This window comes from Puma concolor, chromosome C1 (genome assembly GCF_028749965.1).
Source record: "Puma concolor isolate L17-30 chromosome C1, mPumCon1.1.hap2, whole genome shotgun sequence".
Taxonomy (NCBI): Eukaryota; Metazoa; Chordata; class Mammalia; order Carnivora; family Felidae; genus Puma; species Puma concolor.
In genome coordinates this window covers 213946722-213974130 of record NC_141674.1, presented here as the reverse complement: position 1 = coordinate 213974130, position 27409 = coordinate 213946722, and the positions used below count along the sequence as shown (strand labels likewise).

Here is a 27409-nt window from a genome sequence, read left to right as displayed (position 1 = left end):
AAACTTGTGAATTTTGTCCTTTAAAGATGGAAATCTAGGAGCAGCTGGCTGGCTCAGTTGGTAGGACACCTGACTCTTGATCTTGGGGTCATGAGTTCCAGCCCCCTGTTGGGTGTGGAGATACTTAAAAAAATTAAAAAATAAATGCAAATCTGGGGGGGGGGAACGTTCGGCAATGTTTTTTATTTTGCAATTTAGATTGTGACACATATCACTGTGGTAGGCAGCATAATGGCCCTGCCAAAGATGCCCTGTATCCTCATCTCCAGAAGCTGTGAATATGTGACCTTATATGGCAAAAGGGCCTCTGCAGGTGTGATTAAAGATCTTGAGAGGGATGCTTGGGTGGCTCAGTCAGTTGGGTGTCCGACTTTGGCTCAGGTCATGATCTCTTGGCTTTTGGGTTCCAGCCCCAAGTTGGGCTTGGTGCTGATAGCTCAGAGCCTGGAGGCTGCTTCAGATTCTGTGTCTCCCTCTCTCTCTCTGCCCCTCCCCCGCTCACACTCTCTCTCTCTCTCTCTCAAAATAAATAAACATAATAATAGTAATAATGAAAAAATTAAAAAAAGGTCTTGAGATGGGGAGATCACCTATCTCACATATCAACTGGATGGACCCAATTCAATCACGAAGGTCCTTGGGAAGGAAGGAGGGAGGCAGGAGGGGTAGAGTCAGCAGAGGAGGACATGTGACCACTGAAGGAGTGTCAGAGCAAGAAAGATTGGACAGGCCATCACTGGCTTTGAAGATGGAAGAAGAGGCCAGAAACCATGGAATGTAGGTGCCTCTAGAAGCTGGAAGGGGAAAGGAAACAGATTTTCAGAGCACCTAGTGGCTCAGTCAGTTAAGTGTCCAACTTCACTTCAAGTCATGATCTCATGGTTCGTGGGTTCGAGCCCTGCATTGGGCTCTATGCTGATAGCTCAGAGCCTAGAGCCTACTTCAGATTCTGTCTCCCTCTCTTTCTGCCCCTCCCCTGCTCATGCTCTGTCTCTCTCTCTCTCTCTCAAAAATAAACTTTTTTTTTAATGTAAAAAAGAAAAGGTAATGATTAATAAGACATGGTCCCTGAGCTTGAAAAACCATCTTAAAATTACCAGTCTGGGGGGGCGCCTGGGTGGCTCAGTTGGTTAAGCAGCTGACTTCGGCCCAGGTCATAATCTCACAGTTAGCGAGTTCCAGACCCGCATCAGTCTCTGTGCTGACAGCTCAGAGTCTGGAGCCTACTTTGGATTCTGTGTTTCCCTCTCTCTTGCTTCTCCTCCCCTGCTCGTGCTCTGTCTCTCTCTCTCTCTCTCTCTCTCAAAAATAAATTAACATTAAAAAAAAGAAAGAAATTTAAAAAAAAAGTGGACAGTCTTTCCCCAACATGATTCTTTTTAAACCACTAATGCATTTTATAAATACCTGCTGTAAAGAGGTTAACAAAGAAAGATGTATGCAATATCAGAAATTGAAGGCAATCAATCCAGACTTTCAAAGATTTAATGAAACAAAACAAGACAAAACCTACTCTCTGTCTAAAACAACAACTCTTACCCGTTATAATTTAAATATAGAATATCTTTAAGAGGGTTGATTATCAAAGATCCACCCAGAAGGTGTCTTTAAAAATAAGATTGATATACTTGATTTTTTGGCTCTCAGTGCTTAGTCCTGGCAATGTCTGAGGTTAGCTGTGGAGCCCTGGAAAACCATAGCATTCTGAGTCTCGTCTGTGAAATGGGGATAATACTCGTGATTTCACAAGGATATTGTAACAATAAAATGAGAATGCATATGTAAAAGGTCCTTGATATTAACTCCTAATGAAATAAAAATCTCTATAATGCCTTCTAGCTTTAAATTTTTATAATTAAAGGAAATTATTATTAGGGAGTTTAGTTAAAAGGAATCCTTTTTAAAGACACCTACTCAAGTAGTTTGGGATAAAATGATGTAACAATTGAGATTTGCTGCAAACGAATTCAGTGGGAACAGTGGCTTTGTGTAGAGGTTTGGCTATATTTTGAGTATTATTGAAGCCAGGTTATGGGTACATGAGAGTTTGTTAAAAACCATTGTTTGATTTGTATTTGAAATTTTCATACTGTGAAAAGCAAAACAGCAAAGACAATTCTATTTAGTCCACATGCTACCTAATTAAGGCTATTTCTTTTTCTTTTCTTTTTTTTTCTTTTTTTAATGTTTATTTATTGGGGGGGGGGGGGCAGAGAGATTGGGAGACAGAGGATCCGAAGAAGGCTCTGCACTGACAGCAGTGAGCCCAACACAGGGCTCAAATTCAAGGGCTGTGAGATCATCACCTGAGCCGAAGTTGGACACTCAACTGACTGAGCCACCCAGGCACCCCAAGGTTATTTCTTGAAGCAAACTTTGATATTTAAAAAAAATGGTAGCAAGAGATATAGATGTGCTGTTTTGAAGGGGCACATACACCTCAATGTTTATAGCAGCACTATCGACGATAGATGAAGTATGGAAAGAGCCCAAATGTCCATCGATGGATGAATGGGTAAAGAAGATGTGGTATACAATGGAGTATTACTCGGCAATCAAAAAGATTGAAATTTTGCCATTTGCAACTACGTGGATGGAACTAGAGGGTATTATGCTAAGCGAAATTAGAGAAAGACAACTATCATATGACTTCACTCACATGAGGACTTTAAGAGACAAAACAGATGAACATAACGGAAAGGAAGCAAAAATAATATAAAAACAGGGAGGGGGACAAAACAGAAGAGACTCTTAAACATAGAGAACAAACAGAGGGTTGCTAGAGGGGTTGTAGGAGGGGGAATGGGCTAAATAGGTAAGAGGCATTAAGGAATCTACTCCTAAAACCATTGTTGCACCATATGCTAACTAACCTGGATGCAAATTAAAAAATAAATCATTGGGGCGCCTGGGTGGCGCAGTCGGTTAAGCATCCGACTTCAGCTCAGGTCACGATCTTGCGGTCCGTGAGTTCGAGCCCCACGTCAGGCTCTGGGCTGATGGCTCAGAGCCTGGAGCCTGCTTCCGATTCTGTGTCTCCTTCTCTCTCTGCCCCTCCCCCCTTCATGCTCTGTCTCTGTCTCAAAAATAAATAAACGTTAAAAAAAAATTAAAAAATAAATAAAAAATAAATCATTAATAAAAATGTAAAAAAATAAAACTGAAAAATGAAAAAAAATGGTAGCAATTTTAAATGCAAAATGCATAAACATTCAAGGATTTGAGAATTTGATTACATTTTCACATAAGCTTTTAATTGATTTTTAACTAAAGGAAACCTATTATAATTAAATGCTACAGCAAAAAATTACATTTACGCAATTTGAGATTATTAGTGGAATGAACACGTTAACCTATAGAACCTTAAACACTTGGGGGATTTTTCCCAAGAGAAGTTTCAAGGTATGTTAACAATTTTCTGTCTTTAAGTACATAATTACATATCAATAGTTCAAATGATGATATGTTGGATATTTCTGCAAGAAAATCTATCACTATTGTAAAGAGAACTTAGCAGTAAGTATATACAATGTGCTCCCTTTCTGACCTTGGAGGTGGGAGTTCTCTAGGAACTCTTCGTGAGTGTCTTTTGCTTCTCCAGGCTTTGCTGATCGATGCTCACTCCTCAGAGAGATCTTCCACCATCTAAAGATTACCTGTGATTGGATAGAAGGGGAGAGAAATTAAAGCCGATCTCAATACCAACAGCTACACTTCGGTCTGGGATTTTGAAAACTCGTGGCAGTAGGCACATAAGGCTGTGTGTCCAACATCAGCTATGACTTTGCAATCTAGCATCACATCAAATTAGAAAGGAGGTCTGTGCATCTCACATTTCCCTTAGAGATCAGGGTCACAAAATCAAAGTGCTGGAAGGCATCTTAAAAATCTATCAAGTCGGGGCGCTGGTGGGGGCTCAGTCGGTTAAGCGTCCAACTCCGGCTCAGGTCATGACCTCACAGTTCGTGAGTTCGAGCCTCACTTCCGGCTCTGTGCTGGCAGCTTAGAGCCTGGAGCCTGCTTCAGATTCTGTGTCTTCTTCTCTCTCTGCCCCTACCCTGCTCACACTCTCTCTCTCAAAAATAAGCATTAAAAAAATTAAAAAAAGAAAAATCTGTGAAGTCAGTGGATGTTAAACCACACAGACCCAGATGGCTATCTGTCTCTTGAGGATCTCTGAGTAGAGAGATCCTCTAACTTGGGGAGCCAGTTCCAAAGTAATTGCTCCGCTCCACTCTCTGCCTCCCTTCCTGTCTATGGGGCAGACCGGATGAGTGGATATTTTACTCATAGAGAAAGGACAGTTACACGGCCAGGGCTGGGGAAAGCACCATTGTGCTTTGTTTGATGTGTGTAAGTGTCATTACGTAACCAGGACACTTCTTGGTAATGGATCTGCCCATAGTCCATTTGTCTTCTACGAGCATGGTGGTTTGTTTGAAGCAAACCTCATTTCCCTGGTTACGAAACCCACCTAAGTTCTATGTTGATTTCATGGCAGTGTCAGCCCTTGGCCCTAATGAGGAGCCCCGTGAAGCTTATTCAATTTATCTCACGGTTTTCAACCTGTCATGGAACTCGGTAGTTAATTGAGATCGTAAAACTTCCACCAAACAAACCAGCTTCTTTCTACACTTAGATGAGGGCTTTGGGGGAAGAGATGGGTTAGGAGACAGTGCGGAGAAACTGGTTGGCTTCCTCTCTCCCTAGCATGGCCACGTGAGGTTAAAATTGGAGTCAGGAAGACTCTGCCCAAGGCAAAATTGCTAAAGCAGGTAAAGCTTGCTATGGGCCCTCCCTTTATTTATTTCCTCTCCCCTATCCCCACCCACCCATTGCTCCCTGGGGTCCTCACAAGTCTTGGTGTATCTTTTTGGGGCCACTGTGAGGAAGAGACACTCACAAAGAGTTCCTAGAGAACTCATCCCTACTAGTTCTTTGGCCCTTCTTGGTTGTTCTGGAACCACCCCCCCCCTCCACCCCCACCCCCAGCCTTTGAACTGCCAGACCTTCTCCTTGCTTCTTACTCCTTGCCCCCTTGCTTACAGGCCTGGGCTTCAGCCAGCTTTCCTCTCCTTCTAGAGCTGCCTCCCTGCGTCCTATCATCTCCTGAGGCTCATCTCCCACCTGTCTCCCCTTCCCTGATATCTGAAGGATAACTGCTATCTCTCAGGAACATGGAGATGTGCTATGCCACCCTACCTAGCACCCTGCCCAACAGCAGGTAGGTCCTTTAAAGGGTTACTGTTCATTTGGATGTTGTGCTGATTGCTATAGATAAGGGGGAAAGAATGTGTGCGTTACAAAACTCTAAAGTCTTGGGGCGCCTGGGTGGCTCAGTGGGTTAAGCGTCTGACTTCAGCTCAGGTCATGAACTCTCAGCTGGTGAGTTTGAGCCCCGGCGGCTCCGGGCTGACGGCTCAGAGCCTGGAGCCTGTTTCAGATTCTGTGACTTTGTCTCTCTCTGCCCCTCCCCTGCTTGTTCTCCATCTCTCTCTCTCTCTCAAAAATAAATAAACATTAAGAAAAAAAAAAAAAAAAAGAAGTGGTGGGTTGTCTCTCCCTGTGGCCATACCACCAGGAGGTATGTTACAAGGAAAGCGAGTCTCAGATTGAATTCTGCCATGTCACCAAGCAGGCACAAAAGTCCAAACTACGTTTCTGGAAGGTCAGTGGAGTCCCGTCCTCGCCAACCACTGGGGCACTGTGCGGGAACCTTCACGGGAAAGTTTCTCTCTGCTACAAGCACACCTATGTTACAATGACATAATCAGCCACAGTTCTAGCCAGATCACACAACCAAATCCTTAGTTAGGTGGACAATTCGGGAACAGATGGAGTTCTAGACCAATCACTACTCCAGCAATGTTATACAACCAAGCTTACTTCTTAACATTGTTCAAAAAAAGGCGGAGAGATGCATAGAGTTGTTGAATCACTGTATTGTACTCCTGCTATGAATATAACAGTGTGTGTTAACTACTCCGGAATTAAAGTAAAATAAATAAATAACAAAACATTTACTTATTTTTTTTATGTGTTATTTATTTTTGAGAGCAAGAGAGACAGAGCACGAGTGAGGGAGGGGCAGAGAGAGAGGTAAAGACACAGAATCCGAAGCAGGCTCCAGGATCCGAGCTGTCAGCACAGAGACCCCACGCAGGACTCGACCTCACCGAACCGAAAGATCATGACCTGAGCCGAAGTCAGACGCTTAATCGACGGAGCCACCCAGGCGCCCCGATAACAAAACATTAAGAAAGGCAGAGAGACACTTGTTCAATCTTATTTATCAGCCTCGTATCTTGCTTGTTACTCATTTGTTTCATCAGTGAAAAATTATTTCCAACATTTAGTATACTAATTCTTCAACCCTCTGGTACTGATTTAGAAGGCCACATTTGAAGTGCTTGCCAATAATGGCCTCTAGAGGGAGAAGCCTCAGGGCACAAACTCAAGTCAACTTGCACACAAATCAGCATCCTACGGCTCCTCTGACGTATCTGAAGTGAATTACTGAGAATGTAACACTAGCCTAAAGAAAGACGACTGGTTAGACCCAGAGTCCAAGCCTCCTCCCTTAGAACTCATAAACATAGGGTTTGTTCTGAGGCCCGAAGCTTTCTTCAAGTATGACCTTTATCCTACAGTCATTGGGTCATCTCTACAGGGCAGTACATAAAAAGCTAATATTCAGAATCACTACTTAGCTTTGTCAAGACTCGCTTATGTTCCAAATGTTGTACTTATTAAAACAGAAAATTATGGTAGATATTTTCTACCACTTATTGTCTTTCAGATTGGTAAAGGTTCCCTTCCCCTCCCTTCCCTTCCCTTCCCTTCCCTTCCCTCCCCTCCCCTCCCCTCCCCTCCCCTCCCCTCCCCTCCCTTCCCTTCCCTTCCCTTCCCTTCCCTTCCCTTCCCTTCCCTTCCCTCCCCTCCCCTCCCCTCCCCTCCCCTCCCCTCCCTTCCCTTCCCTTCTCTTCCCTTCCTTCTTTTTTTAAGAGACAAAGGAAGAATAAAGCCCTTAATAATCATTGAGAGAGGTGTGAATTGGTTTGGCAAATACCTATCAAAAGGCCATTCATGCCTTTTGACCCAAACATTCTACTTGTTAAGAATGTATCCTTTGTTGGGGCACCTGGGTGGCTCTGTTGATTAAGTGTCCAAGTCTTGATTTTGGCTCAGGTCATGATCTCATGGTTCTTGAGCCTGAGTCCCACATTGGGCTCTGCATTGACAGTGTGGAGCCTGCTTGAGATTCTCTCTCTTTCCCCCTCTCTCTGCCCTCCCTGCCTCTCTCTCTCTCGCTCTCAAAATAAATAAATAACTTTTTTTTAAAAAAAGAAGTTATCCTGAGGAATTTGCCAGAAAATGTGTATAGCATTTTCCATGTGTTTGCCATAGGTTAATTATGACAATGAAAAATCAGAACTGACCTAACGGTTTGCCAGCTGGGACTAATTAAATAATGATGGCACATTTAGATGATGGAATATTTCACAGCCAATAAAATATTATGTGAAAAAATAACACAGAACAATGCTAATGATGATTTGTTAAAAGGCTCACAAGTGTATACACCACTAATCCAAATATTGAAAGGAAAGTATTTATACATGCAGAGGGAAGGAACATCAGAGTGGGAGCAAATATAACATGCCAGATGGAGTTTGAAGGGAGCGGAGCTATGAGGTATCCCCAAATACTTGTGAACTGATTGCTACTTATTAGCTAGATATTAGCTCATCAGCTCATTTTAGCTCATATATTCATACATAGCTATTGTCACGTATTTAACTCTATTTTGAAAATGTTCAAGCCTATAAATATTGTTTTAAGCATCTTGTTCTTATTAACCGTGCATGTTTTGTTAACGAACATGCAAGAAAAGCTGCTGAGGGGCTTACGCTGGTTTTTGCAAGTTGAGATATGGCTGTCACATGGGCTTCACTGTCCTCTCCCCGGGTCCCCTGAATCTCCCGACTGCCTGTGAGCAGTACACGACTGTCTTTTTATGAATGGAGAAACCCACCGTGGACAGCTGAGATAACTCACATCCGTTTCTGAGGCTCGGGGAATCTTCTGGTGTCGCCCCGTCTCCTTCTCATACAGGGCCTCATACCCCGCTCCAGGAAGGATGGGCAGGCAGCCTCCTCAGAGGATACGCACCAGGATTTGATATCTTAGTAGAAAACACGTGATCGCTGGCAGAATTCTTTAACATTTTAATTTATATATAGCATGTTTTTAGACTTCTATATATTTCCAGTATATCTTTGTATTATAAACTTGGACATTGAGCTTACTTTGTTGTCGTTGTTGTTTTAATGTTTATTTATTTTGAGAGAGAGGGAAAGCAGGGGGGACAGGGCAGAGAGAGGGAGAGAGAGAACCCCAAGCAGGCTCTGCACTGTGAGCCTGTCATGATCTCATGAACCGCGAGATCATGACCTGAGCTGAAATCAAGAGTCGGACGCTCAACCGAAGGAGCCACCCACGTGCCCCTGAGCTTACTTTGAAAAGAGAGGTCAAAGATTTCTCATTAACCCCCTGGCATCTCTCCTTCACCGGTTACGAAGGCAAGATGAGGAGGCATTTGTCGTTCATCTGGTGAAGGCCCCTAAACATTAGGTCCTTTCCACACTGGGACAGCAACTCACTAGGCAGCCCTTGAGGGGACACGGGAAAAAAAGTGGACCCAGCTGGGCACCTCAGCATCTGAGTATATTTGGACAAGGCACACCTCCGCCCTCCCCCAGGGTTGAGACTGTGCTCCCACCACCACACTGGCGGGGAAATCCTACTAATGGCAGAAAAGCAGAGACTCTGCGATTAGATGGGTCTGGGTTTAAACCTTGTTTTCTATCAGATACCTTGGGCAAATGTCTTCATCTTTTTGGGCCTCGGTTTCCTCATCTCCAAAATGGAAATAATGATGATGACTCTTGGAGGGATGACATGGGAGAAATCCAAAGCCCCCAGCCCGATGCCAGATATGGAGTGTGCCCCATAGAGGTGGGTCCTTGCCTCTTTCTCCCTTCTCCTCTTGTTCACTGGCTGGTCAGTCCTTCATATCCATAGAAACCAACTCAGCCCCAAATCCCAAACATCTTCTTTCTCATCAACTAGCTAACAATATTCGCTCTTATTCAGCGAGGTTTGCTTTCCTGATCGGATTCTTCACAAGACATAATTTATTTCAGTTTTTCACTCTGACCTGATGTTCGGTTTTTTTTTAATCTTCAGTAATCATTAAGAATTGCATGCCCTTTGCTGTAGCTCTTCAACAGCATAATTAAGAAGAATCATCTATCTGTCATCTATCTAGTTAAAAACAAAGTTACTTAGGAAGGGTTAGAGTAACTTGCCAGATACCACACAGCCAGTGGGAGATTCCAAATCTTTCTCAGCGTCTGTCTAGGAAATAGTTTTGTAAGTGAGCACACGGCTGTCTCTGCTTTGTCTTGCAGACTATTGTTATTCTAACAGATCAAGTTTCTCCCTGCTTTGGACATCATGTATAATTAGGGGATTTCACAGAGTGGGGTTTGAGATTCTGTGTCATGGAGAGCTTGGGAATCAGATCTGTTATTAGGTGAAGAAGGATTTTGTTATCTGAACAGCCTACTGAGAAATGGAGAAGTTAGGACTGCTAGGTAAACTCCACATGTAACTTTACCTTTCAATACCACTCAAAAACTCACAAAGCACTGGTTTTCCAGAAGGTAGAAAGGTGTTATTTTTTTAGATGAACTATGAAGATAGTTTATTTTATTTCACCTTATTTAAAATAGCCCATAATTCTGGTATGTTTTGGGGGCAAATTTACAACATCAAATATGTGTTCCTCTATGTTTGGTTCAATTTGTATAAACAGTGAAACTTAGATTTTCAGCCATCCAAATTTTCACTCTGGGATGGTAGTAATCACTAGGAATTAAAACATTAGGAATAAAAGCAACATTATTTAAAATGGAGAGGAGTCTGAGGTTGAAATAAGAATGGAATAAACTGAAATTAACAAGGATTGTGTTGAAATAGTTCTTTCCTTCAAGAATTCACAAACGAAGTTGCCCTTGGAGAATCAAATTAGTAAATTTCAGGGGCACCTGGGTGGCTCAGTCTGTTAAGCACCAGACTTCAGCTCAGGTCATATCACGGTTGGTGAATTCAAGCTCTGCATGGGGCTCTGTGCTGACAGCTCAGAGCCTGGAGCCTGCTTGGGATTCTGCGTCTCCCTCTATCTCTGCCCCTCCCCCACTTGCTCTGTGTGTGTGTGTGTGTGTGTGTGTGTGTGTGTGTGTGTGTGTGTCTTTCAAAAATAAACATTAAAAATTTTTTTAAGTAGTAAATTTCAAACACGATGAATGTGATTAGGAATTGATAGCAGTCTTTGTTGGTTGCCACCCACCTGCCTTTTCTAGAGGAGCCCTGACTTGTCCAGCAAACTCTCTCTTCTGCATAGCTTATGCACAGATTGCAGGCCTCATCTCTAGCTCCAGAAGGCAGGACATGATTGGTCTAAGTCATTTCCGGTAGTTCCCTCCATACCCTCACCAGTGATTGGTATGGGCATGGGCATGTGATAAAATTTTGGCCAGTGAGACACCAGAAGTCAGCAGAAGCTTCCAGAAGATTTTATCACTTATACAGAGAAACACATCCCCTTTTTGGACACCGGCCGTTGTGCTTTGATGTGACTGCTGGAGTTACTGTAGCCATTTTGTGACTAAGAGGGGAGCCAGGTTGAGATGACAGCTGTCATCTGGAGGACACAGAAGCCATAAGTTGTGGAGAGGAGGAGCCAGAGCACTGTCACTGTGTTGGGAACCTCTTTTCCGTTGGATGTGTTTATGTGAAATAATACCATATTTCATCAGATTGAATACACCAGCCATTGTATGCCACGGTATTATTTTATGTGTCATGTAGAAATAGCTCTGTCCAAAAAAAATCGAAGTACAATGTTTTTTTAATCACTTACATTTACTGAAAGTCTCTTTTGTTCTTCACTAGACATGTACTTTATTATGTTTTTCTTAGCATTTGAATTACTTCATTAATTTTATAGATTATATTGACACAATATATGTATTTTTTTAATTTTTATTTTTATTAATTTTTTAAATATTTATTTTTGAGAGAGATAAAGAGAGAGTGCATGCACATAAGCAGGGGAGAAGAGGGGCGCCTGGGTGGCGCAGTCGGTTAAGCGACCGACTTCAGCCAGGTCACGATCTCGCGGTCCGGGAGTTCGAGCCCCGCGTCAGGCTCTGGGCTGATGGCTCAGAGCCTGGAGCCTGTTTCCGATTCTGTGTCTCCCTCTCTCTCTGCCCCTCCCCCGTTCATGCTCTGTCTCTCTCTGTCCCAAAAATAAATAAACTTGAAAAAAAAAAAATTTAAAAAAAAAAAGCAGGGGAGAAGAAGAGACAGAGGGAGAGAGAGAATCCCAAGCAGGCTCCACACTGGCAGCACAGTGCCTGATGTGGGGCTTGATCTCATGAACCGTGAGATCATGACCTGAGCTGAAATCTAGAGTCGGTCGCTTAACCAACTGAACCACCCAGGGGTCTCTGTATTTTGCTACATATAATAAAGTTATATTGCCCGTGTGTATACTTAAAAAAGGAAAATATAAGTGGAATAAACAAATGAAGGTATTCCTGAAACTCCCCCGTATTCAGAATCTGAGTCTTCTGGATCATTCTTTGAATGAGAGTTTCAACGTCTGACTCAGAATATCGTCCTCCGTGACATCAAGAACATGGTGATAACAGCAATACAGTACTGAACTCTTCAGCTGGCTTTGCAGTTCTGTAGAGCCGGCTTCCTTTTGATTTCTACTTTGGGAGGGCTGTAAACGTCTCAGATTCACCCCTACTTCCTTGTAGCTTCTGGATTTTCTTCCAAGCTGCTGCTCTCATGCTTGGGCTTCTGAGTTGTTTTCAGTTTCTGGCTCTTATGGATAAAGTTTCTGTAAACATTTGTGCACGGGTTTTGGCCCCCTTTTGCTCCTTTTAAGTTGTTAACCGTCTTCTATTCATTAACAATTCTTTTTTTTTTTTTTTTTTAATTTTTTTTTCAACATTTATTTATTTTTGGGACAGAGAGAGACAGAGCATGAACGGGGGAGGGGCAGAGAGAGAGAGAGGGAGACACAGAATCGGAAACAGGCTCCAGGCTCTGAGCCATCAGCCCAGAGCCCGACGCGGGGCTCGAACTCGCGGACCGCGAGATCGTGACCTGGCTGAAGTCGGACGCTTAACCGACTGCGCCACCCAGGCGCCCCAACAATTCTTTATAATAAATTGTCCTTGGTAAAATAACAGTATGGTTTCTGTCTCCTCAGTGGACCTTGCTTGAGATCACTGATACGAATCTTTAATCATTCATTATGTAGGGCACTCAGTAAGAGCTTTTAATTTGGGTACACTTCAGGTTTAGGACATTTTCTTGTACAGTGTTTCTCAGGAATTCCTTTTTTTCAGGTATTGGATGTCCTGGTCTAATTCTTTTATTTTTTCCCTGTTTTCCATCTCTTATCTTTGGTTCTTTTTCTCTAGGAGATTTCCTCAGTTTTATATTCCAACCCTTCTGTTGAGTTTTTCATTTTTTCCTATATTTTTTATTTTTTAAAAGGTGTTTAACTTTTTCTGAATGCTACTTTTTTATTGTGTTCTATTCTTGTTTCATGGATACAAAACCTCTTCTTATCCCGCTGGGAACATTACTGATAAGTATTTTGCTCTGTCTGTGTGCATTCTTTACTTTTTCCAAAATTATATTTCCTGGATTTTGTTGTTCATGGTGGTATTGATGATTTGATTTGCCTTTCCTCAAAAGCCTGATAATTCTTAGATGTGCATGGATATTCAGGAGTGGGGTGCTAGGAAGCTGATCGGAAGTTCTGGCATTTGAGCAGGGCTTGTTCAGAGGAAGACTTCTTTATAGGGTGACCTGCTGGGGCTCTCTGGTTGGAGGATCCTGACTATTAATACCTTTTTATCTCGTTACTTGGCCTGGTCTGATTCTCCAGGGAAGAATCTTCTAGTTTTTTCCCTCCTGAGCCTTGGGAGAGTCAGAGTGAGTCTCCTAAATCAGTATTTGGATTTTCATTTAATCTCTTGCCATATTTAACACTGAGTCCCTCTGTCCCAGTGGCCTGGGGGCCTGAGGCCATACATACTCCTCCAGAGTACATACATACATACATACTCCTCCAGAGACCAAACTTCCAGTCTTCTGGGGGGTGAAGCAAAACTGTTGTTGGTTGTGCAGAGGAGGGGAGGATATGAAGAAGGTGGTTATAACATCTCAAACAGAATTCCAATAATTCCTACTGTTGCCAGGTCCTTCTTTACCCTTGCTTTCAAAAGAACCCACTCCTGGGACACCTGGGTGGCTCAGTCGGTTGAGCGTCCCACTTCGGCTCAGGTCATGATCTCGCGGTCTATGAGTTCGAGCCCCGCGTCGGGCTCTGTGCTGACAGCTCAGAGCCTGGAGCCTGCTTCGGATTCTGTGTCTCCCTCTCTCTCTGCCCTTCCCCTGCTCATGCTCTGTCTCTCTCTCTCTGTCAAAAATAAATAAACATTAAAAAAAAAAACAAAAAAAACACTCCTACCCATTCTTGAGCTTTGCTGCTCTGAGACTCTGGGGTACAAATCTGATGGCTTCTCCACTTGCCCACCACGAGCTTAGATTTTAGCTTTGTCAGGGCTGTTAAATCAGCTTCTAGTAGGTCATCCAACTTCTAGCACGCAAAATTGTTGCCTTTCCTATTCTCTTTGTCTTTGCGGGTTTATGCTTTAGGAAAACCCTGTAATTGTCATTTTAGTGGTGTTGCCCAAGGGAGGGAAGGTATATAACAGTTTTTTAACTAGAAGCTGTACTTAGTGTATTCTTAAGATGTTTACAATGCTACACAGAATCTGATATATATATATATATATATATATTTCTTAATTTAATTTAAATATATAGGATAATATAAATGATTGAGTTGGTAGTCAATATTTAAACTTAGGAATATCTATTAAGTTTATCATGATTTTAAGATATCTAAAAGTTTAAAAGAGTTTGATCTATATTTTTACATTTGTTTCATTACAGTTTTTCAAACAGTTGGTTTGATTTTGTTAGATTTGTAATTATGTCTCTTTAGAATTTAGAAATGCTTGAGAAAATAAAAGACATTAAATTTGTGGTATAGTTTGAAATGCTTAAGATGATTTAATTAAGTTGCAAATGGTATTTACATTTAAGAGAACTTAATTTTATTAAATTTATAAGTTCCATGGCTTTAATTAATAATTTCTAAGATAATCTGATTAAGTTTGTAAATAGTACTTAAACGTTTAAGAGATTATAATTTGTTAACTGTAAGTAGCTCATTAAATGTTTATCAAAGGATAATGGAACTCAGTGTTTTTAATTTTCATTCATAATTACTTGATTTATATTTGAATTTACTAGATTTGTATTTGAAAGTTTAAAGAAAAATAGGTTTTAAGGGCGTCTGGCTGGCTCAGTTGGTGGAACTCGTGACTCTTAATCTCAGGGTTGTGAGTTCAAGCCCACATTGGGTGTAGAGATTATAAATAAATAAATTTTAAAGAAAAATAGGGTCTTAATTTTTAGCTTTAATTGAATAGCAGTGATAAACACAAATAACTGTAATAAATTAAAATATTTGTATTAAATTATAAATAATTAAAAATAACTATAAAACAGTTTCCTAAATCAGATTAAAAAGATTGATTTAGGAATCTGGGGACAACTGAGTGGCCATTTGGAGAAAAAAAAAAAAATTGATTTATGCCTAACGACCAAGATAAACTCCAAAGAGATCAAAGATCTACATGCTAAAAATGAGACCATAAAAGTACTAAAAGGAAACCTGGTAAATTTCTTTATTATCTTTCCAACTATGTTAAAAACCCAAAAACCAGGGGCGCCTGGGTGGCTCAGTCGGTTAAGCATCTGACTTCGGCTCGGGTCAAGATTTCACAGCTCATGGGTTTGAGACCCGTATGGGATTCTGTGCTGACAATTCAGAGCCTTGAGCCTGCTTGGGATTCTGTCTCCCTCTCTCTGCCCCTCCTCTGCTCATTCTGTGTGTGTGTGTGTCTCTCTCTCTCTCAAAAATAAACATTTAAAAAAATTAAAAATAAATAAAAATGTAAAAAACCCAAAAGTCAGGAAAGAGAAGATTGATAAATATGACTCTAAATATAAAAAACTTGGAAACATGGAAATGTTTAAAGCAACTTTATCTGTAACAGCTCTAACTTGGAAACAACCAAAATATCTATCATTTTATGATGGATAAATACATCCATATGACTAAATATTACTCAGCAAGAAAAGGAACTGCTGATATGTGCAATCACATGGTTGAATCTCAAAAGAATTATGTTAAGTGAAAGAAGCTGGACATAAAAGGCTACAGACTGTCTAATCCCATTTAGGACATGTTGGAAAAGGCAAAACAGAAATCAGATGAGTGGTACTAAAGGGATGGGGATGGGAGAGGGGAATGTGACCAGAAAGGGGCACGAGGGAAATCATGGGTCGATAAAGATATTCTCTATCTTTACTACGGCGCTGGTATTTCATTTGTCAAGCTCATGAAACCTACACAGGGTGATTTTTACTATATTAAAAGCATACATTGGGGCACCTGGGTGGCTCAGTTGGTTAAGCGTCTGACTCTCGGTTTTGGCTCAGGTCATGATCTTACAGTTTTGCGGGTTTGAGCCCCGCATCGGGCTCTGCACTGGCAGCGTGGAGCCTCCTTGGAATTCTCTGTCTCGCACCCCCCCTCTCTACTCTTCCCCCATTCACTCTGTCTCTCTCAAAATAAATAAATAAACTTAAAAATTTTTTTTAAAAATCATACCTTGGTAAGCGGGGTGTCTCCCTCTCTCTGCCTCTCCTGCTCAAGCTCTGTCTCTCTCTCTCTCAAAAATAAATAAACATTAAAAAAAAATTTTTTTTAAATACCACTTTCATTTAGAAAATGGTACAGGGACCAGGGATAGTATCACACTGAGCACGATTATGCATGCTTTTTATTATTATTTATTATTGAAAGGAAGTTGACATCCAATGTTATATCAGTTTTAGGTGCAAAACACAGCACAATTTTGTACGTTATGCAATGCTCATCGAGTGCTGTTACCATCTGTCACCATGCAACGATAGTTCAATATTATTGACTATATTCCCTATGCTGTGCTTTTCATCTCTGTGACTCATTTATTTTAATACTGGACGTATTTTTCTTTTTATTATTATTTTTTTAAGTTTATTTATTTATTTAGAGAGAGACAAAGACAGCGCTGTGGGGGGGGGGGGCAGAGAGAGAGACAGAGGGAGAGTCCCAAGCAGGCTCTGCACTGTCAGCACAGAGCCCAATGTGGGGCTTGAACCCACAAAACCGTGAGCCGAAATCAAGAGTCAGGCACATAACTGACTGAGCCACCCAGGCGCACCAATACTGGAAGTTTTTTTTTACCTCTTAATCCCCTTCACCTATTTCACCCATCCCTTCACCCTCTTCCCCTCTGGCAACCACTAGTGTGTTCTCTGGATTTATTTTTTGATTATACATGTTTTTAATATCATCCTTATTTTCACACTGAAATCCTGGAATCAGAATTCCAGATTCTGACTCATTAGAAGCTATTATTTTAACTTGATAACTCACTATAGAGGTTGTAGCTATTAGTTTTGTTTCCTCCTCCTAAGTTTTGAGATCCAGAAATGCAGCTTTAAGCAATATTCTTTCTAGAAAAACATTCTATTACAATAAAGCAAATTGGAGGTCCTACAGAATTCATGACGACTGTAATTTCCTCCTTACCATGCATAAAAACTTGGGCATTTATACCCCAGACTCTATACAACATTAGGAAGATTTTCTGAAAGCAAAACTTCCACAAGATTTTGCACAAAAGGAGGATATGCAAGAAAACTACACATGCTAATGATAAAAATCTTTCCAAAAGAAAACAGGGGCAAAATCGCACATACTTATGATACGGGAAGAACATGTCATATAAGCAGTAAGAGGATAGGGAACCTGGCTGGCTCAGTTGGTAGAGCATGTGACTCTTGATCTCGAGGTCATGAGTTCAAACCCCACGTTGGTCTTAGAAATTACTTAATTAAAAAAAAAAAAAAGGCAGCAATAAGAGGATAAAACATGTCACAGCAAAGTGGATGGGACGTCACTGACTGACTGTGGTCCTACACCGTGAAGGCACAAATGGGGTTTCAAGGGTGTTCAAGCAGCTATTTTGGACCCAGAGGGACATTCCAGTGCTGAGATTTAGTGCCAGGGTGACCTTGGGCAGGTCTCATAGTCTCTGCCTGCTTGCTCATATCCATCACAACTTCTGGGAGGATTAAAATGAAATGGTACATGTAAATGTGCTTAGCAGAGCACCAGATACGGTTTTGTGTTTCTATTCTATAAAATCATCGCTGGAATGTGTTTCCGTAAGAGGTTAAAAACACAGACGCAGCTCCCAGGTTTAGAAGCAGCGCAGATCCACTCTTGCAGCGCTCGTCGGAGAACTTGATGAAACCCGTAATTTTCTCAGGCTGGAGATGGTGGGCTCATCCCCAAGTGCAGAAAGACAGTGTGAGGCAGGGCCACGCCAGTCAGTTCTAACACACGCCTTGCAGAGGCCTGACCCCAAAACAGTGAGTGTGTTTGCCAGATGGGCGAGCTAAAAATCTCAAAGAAATCCAAAGTACTCTATAAACAGTAAGATCAAAGCAAAAAAAAAAAAAAAAAAAGAAGAAGAAGAAGAAGGTCTGAACACAGCTGCAATTGCTTTTTTTTTTTTTTACCTTTGTATTAGCACAATATTATCTTCTGGAACAATGCCCAGAAAAAAGAATAGAATCTCTCCAAAACCTTCCCGGATAAGGGCAGGAAAAGTGACCGAGCAGGCAGAAGGCCCAGGTGTCTACGGCCCCGCTTCACGGAGCCCGTCTCGGGATGCACATGCCGCTAACTCACAACCTGCTTCTCCATAAAATTACTATTTACAACTCGAAGATGCTTTTGCTTTTACTTCTGGTAACAAGATAGTAATCTACTGGCAGAAAACTTAAAATTTCCCCAAGTTTCCTGGAGGTCTAGTTAGCGGTAGCTCTACATGTGCCTAATTCCCTGGCACGGAATGATGGAACAGTATGGACCCAGAGAAACTGACAGTTTCTCTCTCGATGAGATAAACATTTACTTATCAGAAACACAGTCTCCTGGGGCGCCTGGGTGGCGTAGTCGGTTAAGCCTCCGACTTCAGCCAGGTCACGATCTCGCGGTCAGTGGGTTCGAGCCCCGCGTCAGGCTCTGGGCTGATGGCTCAGAGCCTGGAGCCTGTTTCCAATTCTGTGTCTCCCTCTCTCTCTGCTCCTCCCCCGTTCATGCTCTGTCTCTCTCTGTCCCTAAAATAAATAAATGTTGAAAAAAAAAAATTAAAAAAAAAAAAGAAACACAGTCTCCTTCTCTCTTTCTCTCTCTCACCTCTCTGTCAACAGCAGCTACTAGCTGTATTTCCTCTTGTTCCTCACCCATTCTGTATTACTGCTTCTGCAAATGCAGCCCCAGGTAGGGTCCAACCACTCGGGAAGGGGCCACTTCCTGGTTTTACTTGTGTGCCCCCTCTCAGGCTCTCTCCACATGTCGTGTTTCCCTCTTCCTTATGGTTTCTTTCTTCTTGTTTGTAAGATGAACACCTGCTACTGAATATTTCCATCTATTCCCTTCTCAGCCCCTATCTGGGAGTCAAAAAAGACTCACTAAAGTACGTGTGTTTCTGGGAATTAAATATAATTATTAAATATATCACAATTGGAGGTACTTTGTGCAAACCTTCCTCACCTTCTGTTATGGACTGAACTGTGTCCCTTTGATATTCTTATGCTGCAGCCCTAACCCCCAGTGTAGTTGTATTTGGGGACAGGGCCTTTGAAAGGGTAAAGGTTAAACAGGTAAATGAGATCTTATGAGTGGGTCCTAATCCAATATGATTGATATATATATTTTTTTAATGTTTATTTATTTTGAGAGAGAGAGAGAGAGAGAGCGCACAATTGGGGAGGATCAGAGAGAGAGAAAGAGAGAGAAAGGGAGACAGAAAATCCCAAGCAGGCTCCATGCTGTCAGCACAGAGCCCGACACGGGGCTCCAACTCATGAACTAATTATGACCTGAGCTGAAATCAAGAGTCGGACGCTTACCTGACTGAGCCACCCAGGTGTCCCATGACTGACATCCTTATAAGAAGAGGAAGAGACAATGGGGATGTGCACTTTCAGAAGAAAGACCACAAGGGGCCACAGTGAGAAGGTGGCCATTGCAAGCCCAGGAGAGAGGCCTCAGGAGAAACCAAACCCACCAAGCCTTTGATCTTGGCTTCTACCCTTCAAAACTATGAGAAAATAAATTTCTGTTGTTGAAGCCACCCAACTTGTGGTATTTTGTTATGGCGGCCCTAGCAGACTAATACAGCTCCCAAAATGATTATGATAAAATAATAACAGGTTTTTAAGTGCCCACCATGAGTCACATGCCGTGTTCTTTGGACTTAATCCTATTTAATCTTTACAACAAGGGAGGTTAGTGCCATTGTACATTTTACGGATGAACAACTGGCTCTAACTCATTCACTGCTCAGTGGGATTTGAGTCCAGGTCTGCCTGACCCCAAAGCCTCTAAATCTGTTCAACATCTTGCCTTATTGGAATGATGAAAAGCCTTAACTTTTCAACGTCCACGATATGCGAGGAAGCAGTGGTGTTTATAAACCTGAAGGTGTTAATCTGCAAATTGTGACTATGTGGCATTGGATGGGTCTTTCACTTACTCTGGGTGGGGGTGTGACTGATGTGCTGAGATGTCAGAGCATTTCATTCCCTTCACAGGCCACAAGCACAGAGGGCGTTGTGTTGTTCTAGCAAAACTGACAAAGCCCTGTGCCCGTGGAGCTTACATTTATGGGGTATGGGGTAAGTAAGCAAAACAAGTAAATATATTTCATAGTGTGTTAGAACATTAGGTAAATGCTGTGAAGAAAAACAAACTAGGAAAGCCAGACAAGGAGTACTGAGCAGGGACGGGGGTTCCATTTAAACTGGGTGATTGGAGCAGGTGTCATTTGAGCCCTTGCGAAGCCAGACGGTGAGACACAGGAGCCAGTAAACTGCTTTGCTTCTCACCCGACATGCCCCATGTAGCCCTTCCCAACCAACAGGTTGGTAAGGAAAATCCTTTTCCAGCAACCTACCCTAAAGCTGAGTTGTTCACTGGAGACAAATTCTACCTGTACCGTATCGCATAACCCCAGGGTTACATCGAACGGACTTTCCTCCTAAATTGCAGATTGTAAGGGAGAAGAAGAGCAAAAAAGCAATCATGGACATGTTCTTCAAGTGCTTTGATATTCACTCACGTATTTGTTTTCACGTCTGCATGCTTTCTAATAGCCAGCCCCTTAGAAGATCTTGTCTGGAGCCGAGTGCGTCTTCCACCTGGAAGATGCTAGCAAACGCAATGAGAAATTGGCCTCCGGATGATCATCATCCCGTCTCGCTGGCCAGTGTCATGTCTCATCACTACCCCAGTGAGTTGTGTGCAGGTGCCATGTTTGGATTATACCGCCATGGATTTGCATACGCATGTCCGATGCCTAGAGTGTCCTCCCCAGCCTTGTCCTCCCAAAAAACTCATTCTTCACGACTTAGTTTGAGTCACTTTCTTTTCATCATTAACAGTTAGTAAAAGATCTTATTTGTCCGCCATTCAAATGACCCGCCGGGTTAACAAATGTTCTCTATTCTCTCTGGAAAACACTTAGCCCTCAATATATGCTCAAACTTCCCAAGAGATTTGAATCAGATCTTCAAAGGGTCTATAGTGGTGGTCACATATCCATTTACGCGAGTCGAGACATTTATCAGTCAAATAAATATTTACTGTGTCCCTCTCCTCTGCGCAAAGCAGTGAACCGGCCAACTGTTCATGGAAGAGGGCGGTATAAAAAGTGACTAAGTCTTACTTAAGAAGATCATATCTGTAGAGCTAGAATATGAACACAAAGTAATATAAAACAACTACTTATGTGACTTGTAAAATGAATATATGGCTTTAACTACTTAGAATCTATATTGTTATGATATTGTAGTAACTAGGACACTCACTGGCTTAACACTTGTGTGCAAGAAATAAAATTTTTCTGGTAAGTTTCTCTCTCCATCCCAACCCGAAGAAAACATGTTTCCTAAATCTAATCTCAGTCCCTTTGGCACCTCTTTCCTCTCTACTGAGGCTGAGTCGAAGTTTCTGAGGAGTGGGGAGTCCTCTGTGCCACGTACGAGCCGGCAACGGGTGAGCTGCCCTCCATCCCATCGGTTCTGGGTTATCATGGAACAGGTCACAGGTAAGGGCTGCAGCGGTCTCCTCTTGGTCCTCTTTTGGCAACATTTCCTCCCACTAGTGGCCGGCAGAAGGAGGTGCCCTATGACACCTGAGTCCTGCAGGAGACAAAGAGCGTCCAGACACCGCCTTCTTTGGCCACCTGCTGGGGTAGGAGGGCACCCGAGACCCCTTAGCAGACTCCTATTCACCTGCCTCACCTGGTGGGGGGGAGAATGGCGAAGGTCTGTTCAGCTCTGGGAACTTCAGTCTACCTGGGGAGTCCACTGGGGTTTTGACCTTCATCCCCAGACCACCTTGGAAGGAAATGGTCAAGGACTCTTCAGGTGAACCAGCAGCATCTAACTCCTCTTTCCCTCCTCCCTGAACCTCTCTTCCCTCTGCAATCTGGAAGGTTTTCTCGATTAGAGTATAGGGAGAGGAGCAATCTTATATGCCAAAACTTTTAGGCGCCCAACCCCCACCCAGTTTGGGCTTTTGAAATTTAAAATGCTGGGGCCTTGCATCTCAAAGCCTGATCTTGGGAAACTCCCCGAAGGCACTGAATGAAGCTGACTGAAGGGAGGAAAGCGGAGCTTGAAGGGAAAACGCGATACGAAAATTCAAGAAGTCCTCAATCAAATTTCAGGTTTTGTGTGGCCCACAGTCTGGTGTGATAGCATAACCTTTTAAACGTATAATTTAAAATAAAATAATGCCTGAAAATATTTATATTAGGTACAGTAATTAAAATGATTTATGAAATGTTCTCGTGGGGAGAAAAAACATTTTCTTGAAGAAATTTAAATGAAACACAGTTGACTCAAATACTTCTTTTCCCGAGTTACATTAATGACCACAAATGCAAACTTTGGCAAGTTTTCTTGTCAATATATACAAGCTTCCATTCTCAGGTTTAACAGCTGGCCAAGCAACCCATGGTCCTTTCTGTTTAACCTAAATTGGAATCGATCAAAAATCATTCGTAAGCATCCACAATCTAGAGTTTTCTGGTTCCATTCCCTGACTTCTGATCTTGGACAGAACCCACCTTATCTCCTGTTAAAAAGAAAATCACAGGTCCAAAATGGAGTCACTTAGGCCAAGCCAAGTCACCAAACAGAACTCACTACTTAACCTAACTGCAGTTTCAACATCCCCCAGATGTGTGACCTTAACCAGTCAGTCAGGCATTTTCTGGTCAGCACAAAGGAGGTCACCTGTCACATGGGCCTTCTCCATCCTCCTCTCCAGAGGAGGATGAGATAATCCATCAAATAAGACCCCCTGCTCTCCCCCTAGGGAAAGTGACCTTGCCTGAAATAATCCTTTCTTTTCTTTTGCTAATTGTCTTGCCCCACTTCTGCCGGTAAAATCCTTCCATTTGTAGAGCTCCTTGGACCTCCTCTTTACTTGCAAGATGGGATGCTGCCTGATGCATGAATTGATTAGTAAAGTCTATTAGATCTTTAAAATTTACTCAGTTGAATTTTTGTTATTTAACACCCCTCATCTCCCCTCCCTCCTTCCCTCTCCTGTGGGCTCAGCTCTTATCTTTTTATTTGGGCCCATGATTTTTATGCAAGGTCTAGGTCTCAGAGTTCTGATCTACTCCCCTGGGCCAGTCCTCAAGCTCCATGCTAAGATTCTTTCTTCCTGAGACAAAGTAATGTAAATTTTCCTCCAGTTGGCTGCTGTCCAACATATCTCCGGTTCTTCAGACAAGCCTTTTTCAACAGTAGTCTATGCATTATCTCTAATTCCTCATCCCATCACTTTTCAGCCCACTGCAGCCTGGCTCTGTACTGCTTAGAGGACACTGCTTAAGTCAGCAGTGATCTCTTTAGTGGCTTAATTGTGAAACATTCATTCATTCATTCAACAAATATTTACTGTCAACCATGCGCCACGCACTTGTTCTGTGTGCTAGGGATAGAGCAGCATAAGAAATGATTAAAAGTCCCCGTGCTCATGGAGTTTACATTCTAGCAGAGGAGGGAGAGAGACCATACAGATTTGCTTTCTTTACCCTGTTTCAGTGATATGCCAATCCTAGTCACAAGCTCATAAAACAAGAAATCTAAAAGAGCCTGTACTTCTTCATTCTCCATTCAATTGGTCACCGAGTCTCAATTCAACTCCTAAATCTCTTAATCCACCCTTTCTCTATATTCCCACGACTTGCCTTGGTTTGGGCATGACAGAAATATTTACACACAGAAATTGGCAATTGCCACAAATCAGCACTCCCCCCCCCCCCCCCCACCAACGCCCCCAGTTAGTTGTAAAACATTTTCCAGCACATTACTAAGTACCTTAAATGTTTTCCCCTTGGGCAAGTACAGAGGTTTTCCATTCTCCACCTCCTTCCTCCCCGGTCTATCCTCCCAGAAGTCATCATTCATACATCTGCTGCCAGAATGCCGCTTCTAAGCTTCTAAGACATCAATGTGATTGTGTCAGTCCTCTACCTGAAACTCTTACACGGATCCCCATCCCTCTCAAGGCATTGGCATTGCATACAAAACATTCCTGATCTGGCCGGTCCTTATCTCTCCAGCCTATGTCTGAAGTTACATTGTAGCCTACCTACATACCAGCCCTTGTATTGTCTCCTACTCTTCTTGTGCTTTTGTACAGGCTGTTCCTTCTGCCTAGGATACTTGACTAACCCCCAGGCATCTCACAAGACTGTTAACGCATGACATTTGGAGTTTCCTTTTCAAGCTCAGGCTGGTTAGATGCCTCTCCGTGTGTGCTTATAGAATCCTTTGCAGAAGTCCATCACAGCACATAAACGACTGTACTAGAGACTGGTCTCCTTCTTGTCGAGTTCCTGGTTAACCTCATGTGGGACTGTGACCTTCACTCCAATCCTGGAGTTCAGGGCTCTCTGTAGGTTCTTCCTTAGCTTTTTCCTTATCTTATGGGTAGTCTTCCTGGGTGATCGATCCATCCTGACTTCCTCCCTGAATTTCTACCATCTATGTGCTAATGATTCACCATTTATATCTCCAGCCCAGATCTCTTAGCCTAATGAGCATCTCTACCTGGATATGCTATGCTACCTTAATATATTTAAAACAGAATTCAGTATCTTCTCCAAGCCTCCTCTTCCTGGATTCTTGTGTCAGTGAATGGCATTGTTAGGGGTCCACAAATTCCAGCCAATAGGCCAAATATGCCCATAGCTTGAGCAAAAATGGTCCCTACGTTTTTAAAAAAGAAAAAACAAAACACAAAGAAGAATATACTATACACACCATACGTGGCCTACAGTGCCTAAAATATTTCCTCTCTGGCCCGGTACAAAGTTTGCCAACTTACGGGTATTACCATTTGTCCAAGAACCTGGGAATCAATAACAATGTTAATTAATTAATAGCAATAATTAGCAAAAATTAAATTTACCTCATTGAAACACCGGATGCTGTACATATTTCACTTTATTCTCAGATCAACCTATAACTGTTAGGATGCTTTTGGCTACATTTAACAGACAACCCTGACTAGCAGGCTGAAATGGAGTCTAGAGAGAGGGGAGGCCCAGGCACGGCGTGTGATCAGTGGTTCAAGTACGTCATCAGCGATCTAGGTTTTTCCATTGCTCTGCTTTCTCAGGCTCAGGCAGTATTGGCTTCAGCTAAAGCCTGGTTCCCGTATGGTCACGACTTGGCTGTCGGTGGCAATTGGGGCTACATGTGTTCTCATTAACATCTGCTGAGAGAGAGAAACGCCCTCAACCATGGAATATGAGGACTTCTGTAGGACTGAGCCAAATAGTTCAACATGCCCACCCCACTGTCTACTGTATAGCTTTCTTTCTTCCCCCAGATCCAAACAATAACCAAGTCTTCAAAAAAATTTTTTGACCTCCTAAATATCTAATTTATTTCTATTCCTCACGACTGCATCCACCGGTCTGTAACATCCTAGCAAGCAAAGGACAAGTGTCTTCTCTTCTCTGCATGGTCAGCATCTGCCTGGAAAGTGAATTTTATGAATGAATGAAGAAACTTCATTCACGTATCAGGTTTTCATTTTCCCGTGGAGGAAGGTGAGATTCAGAGGGCCAAGGTCACAGAGCTAACAAGATCTGATGTACGTCGGTCTGACACGGAAGCTCGTGTTACTCCAATTATTCTATGTCTCTTTCCTCCTGTTTCATCATTTCCTTTTCCATTGGCTTCTTCCTCTTAGCCTTAAACATATTCAAACCTCTCCTCTCTGACAACCATATAATCCTTTGGGCATGCTTTCCCTACAGTTTGAGCCTTCTCTGACCCTTCCCTTTACAAACAGTTTTCTTAGAAAAATTGTCCACTTGCCTTGTCCTTATTTCCTCTTTCTCCATTCACACCTATCATGTCACTGAATTCATCTTGCAAATATTACCAGGATCCTCCCAAGTTTGTATCAAAGGGCACACCCACCTTTATTTTACTATACTCTGCAGCATTTGATTCCCTCTCTTGATTCCTCCTCTTCTCAGAATCCTCCCATATTTCTAAGGCTAAGTTCTCCAAGGATTCCTTGCCTTGTAATGTCCCCCTGTCTTTGCACAGGATGGCCGAGAATCCCCTCTTCACATCCCAGAAGGGATTTCTACAGCTCCAATTCCACCCAAGCTTCACGGTATCTGCTGAATAGCCCAGTAGTTATCTGAACTATAATTATTTGTTTATCTTTTGGGACTGCCACTACCCTCCAAAACAACCTCCAGGTCTTAGTTGGAGACTTTTTTTTCTTTTTTTTAGTCTGCAGAGCACCCTTGGTGAAAGACACAGAGTTGATACCAATAAGTGCTTGTTGAACGAATCATTGAATAAATTAATGCATTGACTTATCCCACACCACACAGCCAGGAAATGGCAGAAATCAAATCAAGAGAGGTCAGAGGTTTTTCGAGTAGACTATACTGTTGAAAATGACAATAAGGTTTTTAGGCTTTGGAGGTCATCGTTGGGGCACCTGCATGGCTCAGTCTGTTAAGCATCAGACTCTTGATTTCGGCTCAGGTCATGGTCTCAAGGTTTGTGAGTGTGAGCCCCACTGACAACATGGAGCTTGCTTGGGATTCTCGCTCTTTGCCCCTCCCCCACTCATGCGCTCTTGCTCTCTCAAACTAAATAAATAAACGTTTTTTAAAAAAGAATATATAAAAAAGAAGTCATTGTGAATGAACTAGAATTTGAATAAAAATTTGAGGGGCACGTGGGTGGCTCATTCGGTTAAGCATCCAACTTCAGCTCAGGTCATGATCTCACGGTTCGTGGATTCTGTGCTGACAGCTCAGAGCCTGGGGCCTGCTTGGGATTCTGTGTCTCCCTCTCTCTCTGCCCGTCCCCTGTTTGTGCTATATCTCTCTGTCAAAAAAAAATAAAAACATTAAAAAAGATAATTTAAAAAAATAAATAAAAGTTGGAAAAGAAAAAAACATTTTTAATTTTTAAAACAGACAGAATATCTGTATATGATAAAAATAAGATTGGAAATAAATAAAACAACATTTAAAAAAAGAAGTCATCCCTATGTGGGATATAAACTGCATAAAGCTATACATTGGAAGATACAAAGTTCAAGTAATATTTATATTGGAATTTATATTCATAAACATTTGTATATACGTTAATTTGTTTCTGTTTAAACATACCTTGCTATGTACACTCATTATGCATTTATGTATTTCATTTAAAAGTCAGAAAAGAGTAAACTAGAGATACCAAGCAATCTAAATCTAAACTGAGAAATCCTTATTATCAATTTTTTTTTTTTTTAACGTTTATTCATTTTCTGAGAGACAGAGAGAGACAGAGCATGAGCAGGAAAGGGTCAGAGAGAGGGAGACACAGAATCCGGAGCAGGCTCCAGGCTCCAAGCTGTCAGCATAGAGCCTGACACGGGTCTCGAACTCATGAACTGCGAGATCATGACCTGAGCCGAAGTCAGAAGCTCAACCGACTGAGCCACCCAGGT

The 27409-nt window shown here is 42.2% G+C and overlaps 1 protein-coding gene across 2 annotated transcripts in view; it reads right to left on the bottom strand.

Annotated features, from left to right (window-relative positions):
- Positions 1 to 27409, bottom strand: part of FBXO36 (F-box protein 36) — an 89307-nt gene that overhangs the window by 27413 nt on the left and 34485 nt on the right. For both annotated transcript variants that reach the window (XM_086719866.1, XM_025912344.2), the window contains exon 2: positions 3548 to 3656. In XM_086719866.1, coding sequence (XP_086575992.1) covers positions 3548 to 3656 — 109 coding nt within the window. The remainder of the gene's footprint in view (positions 1 to 3547; positions 3657 to 27409) is intronic.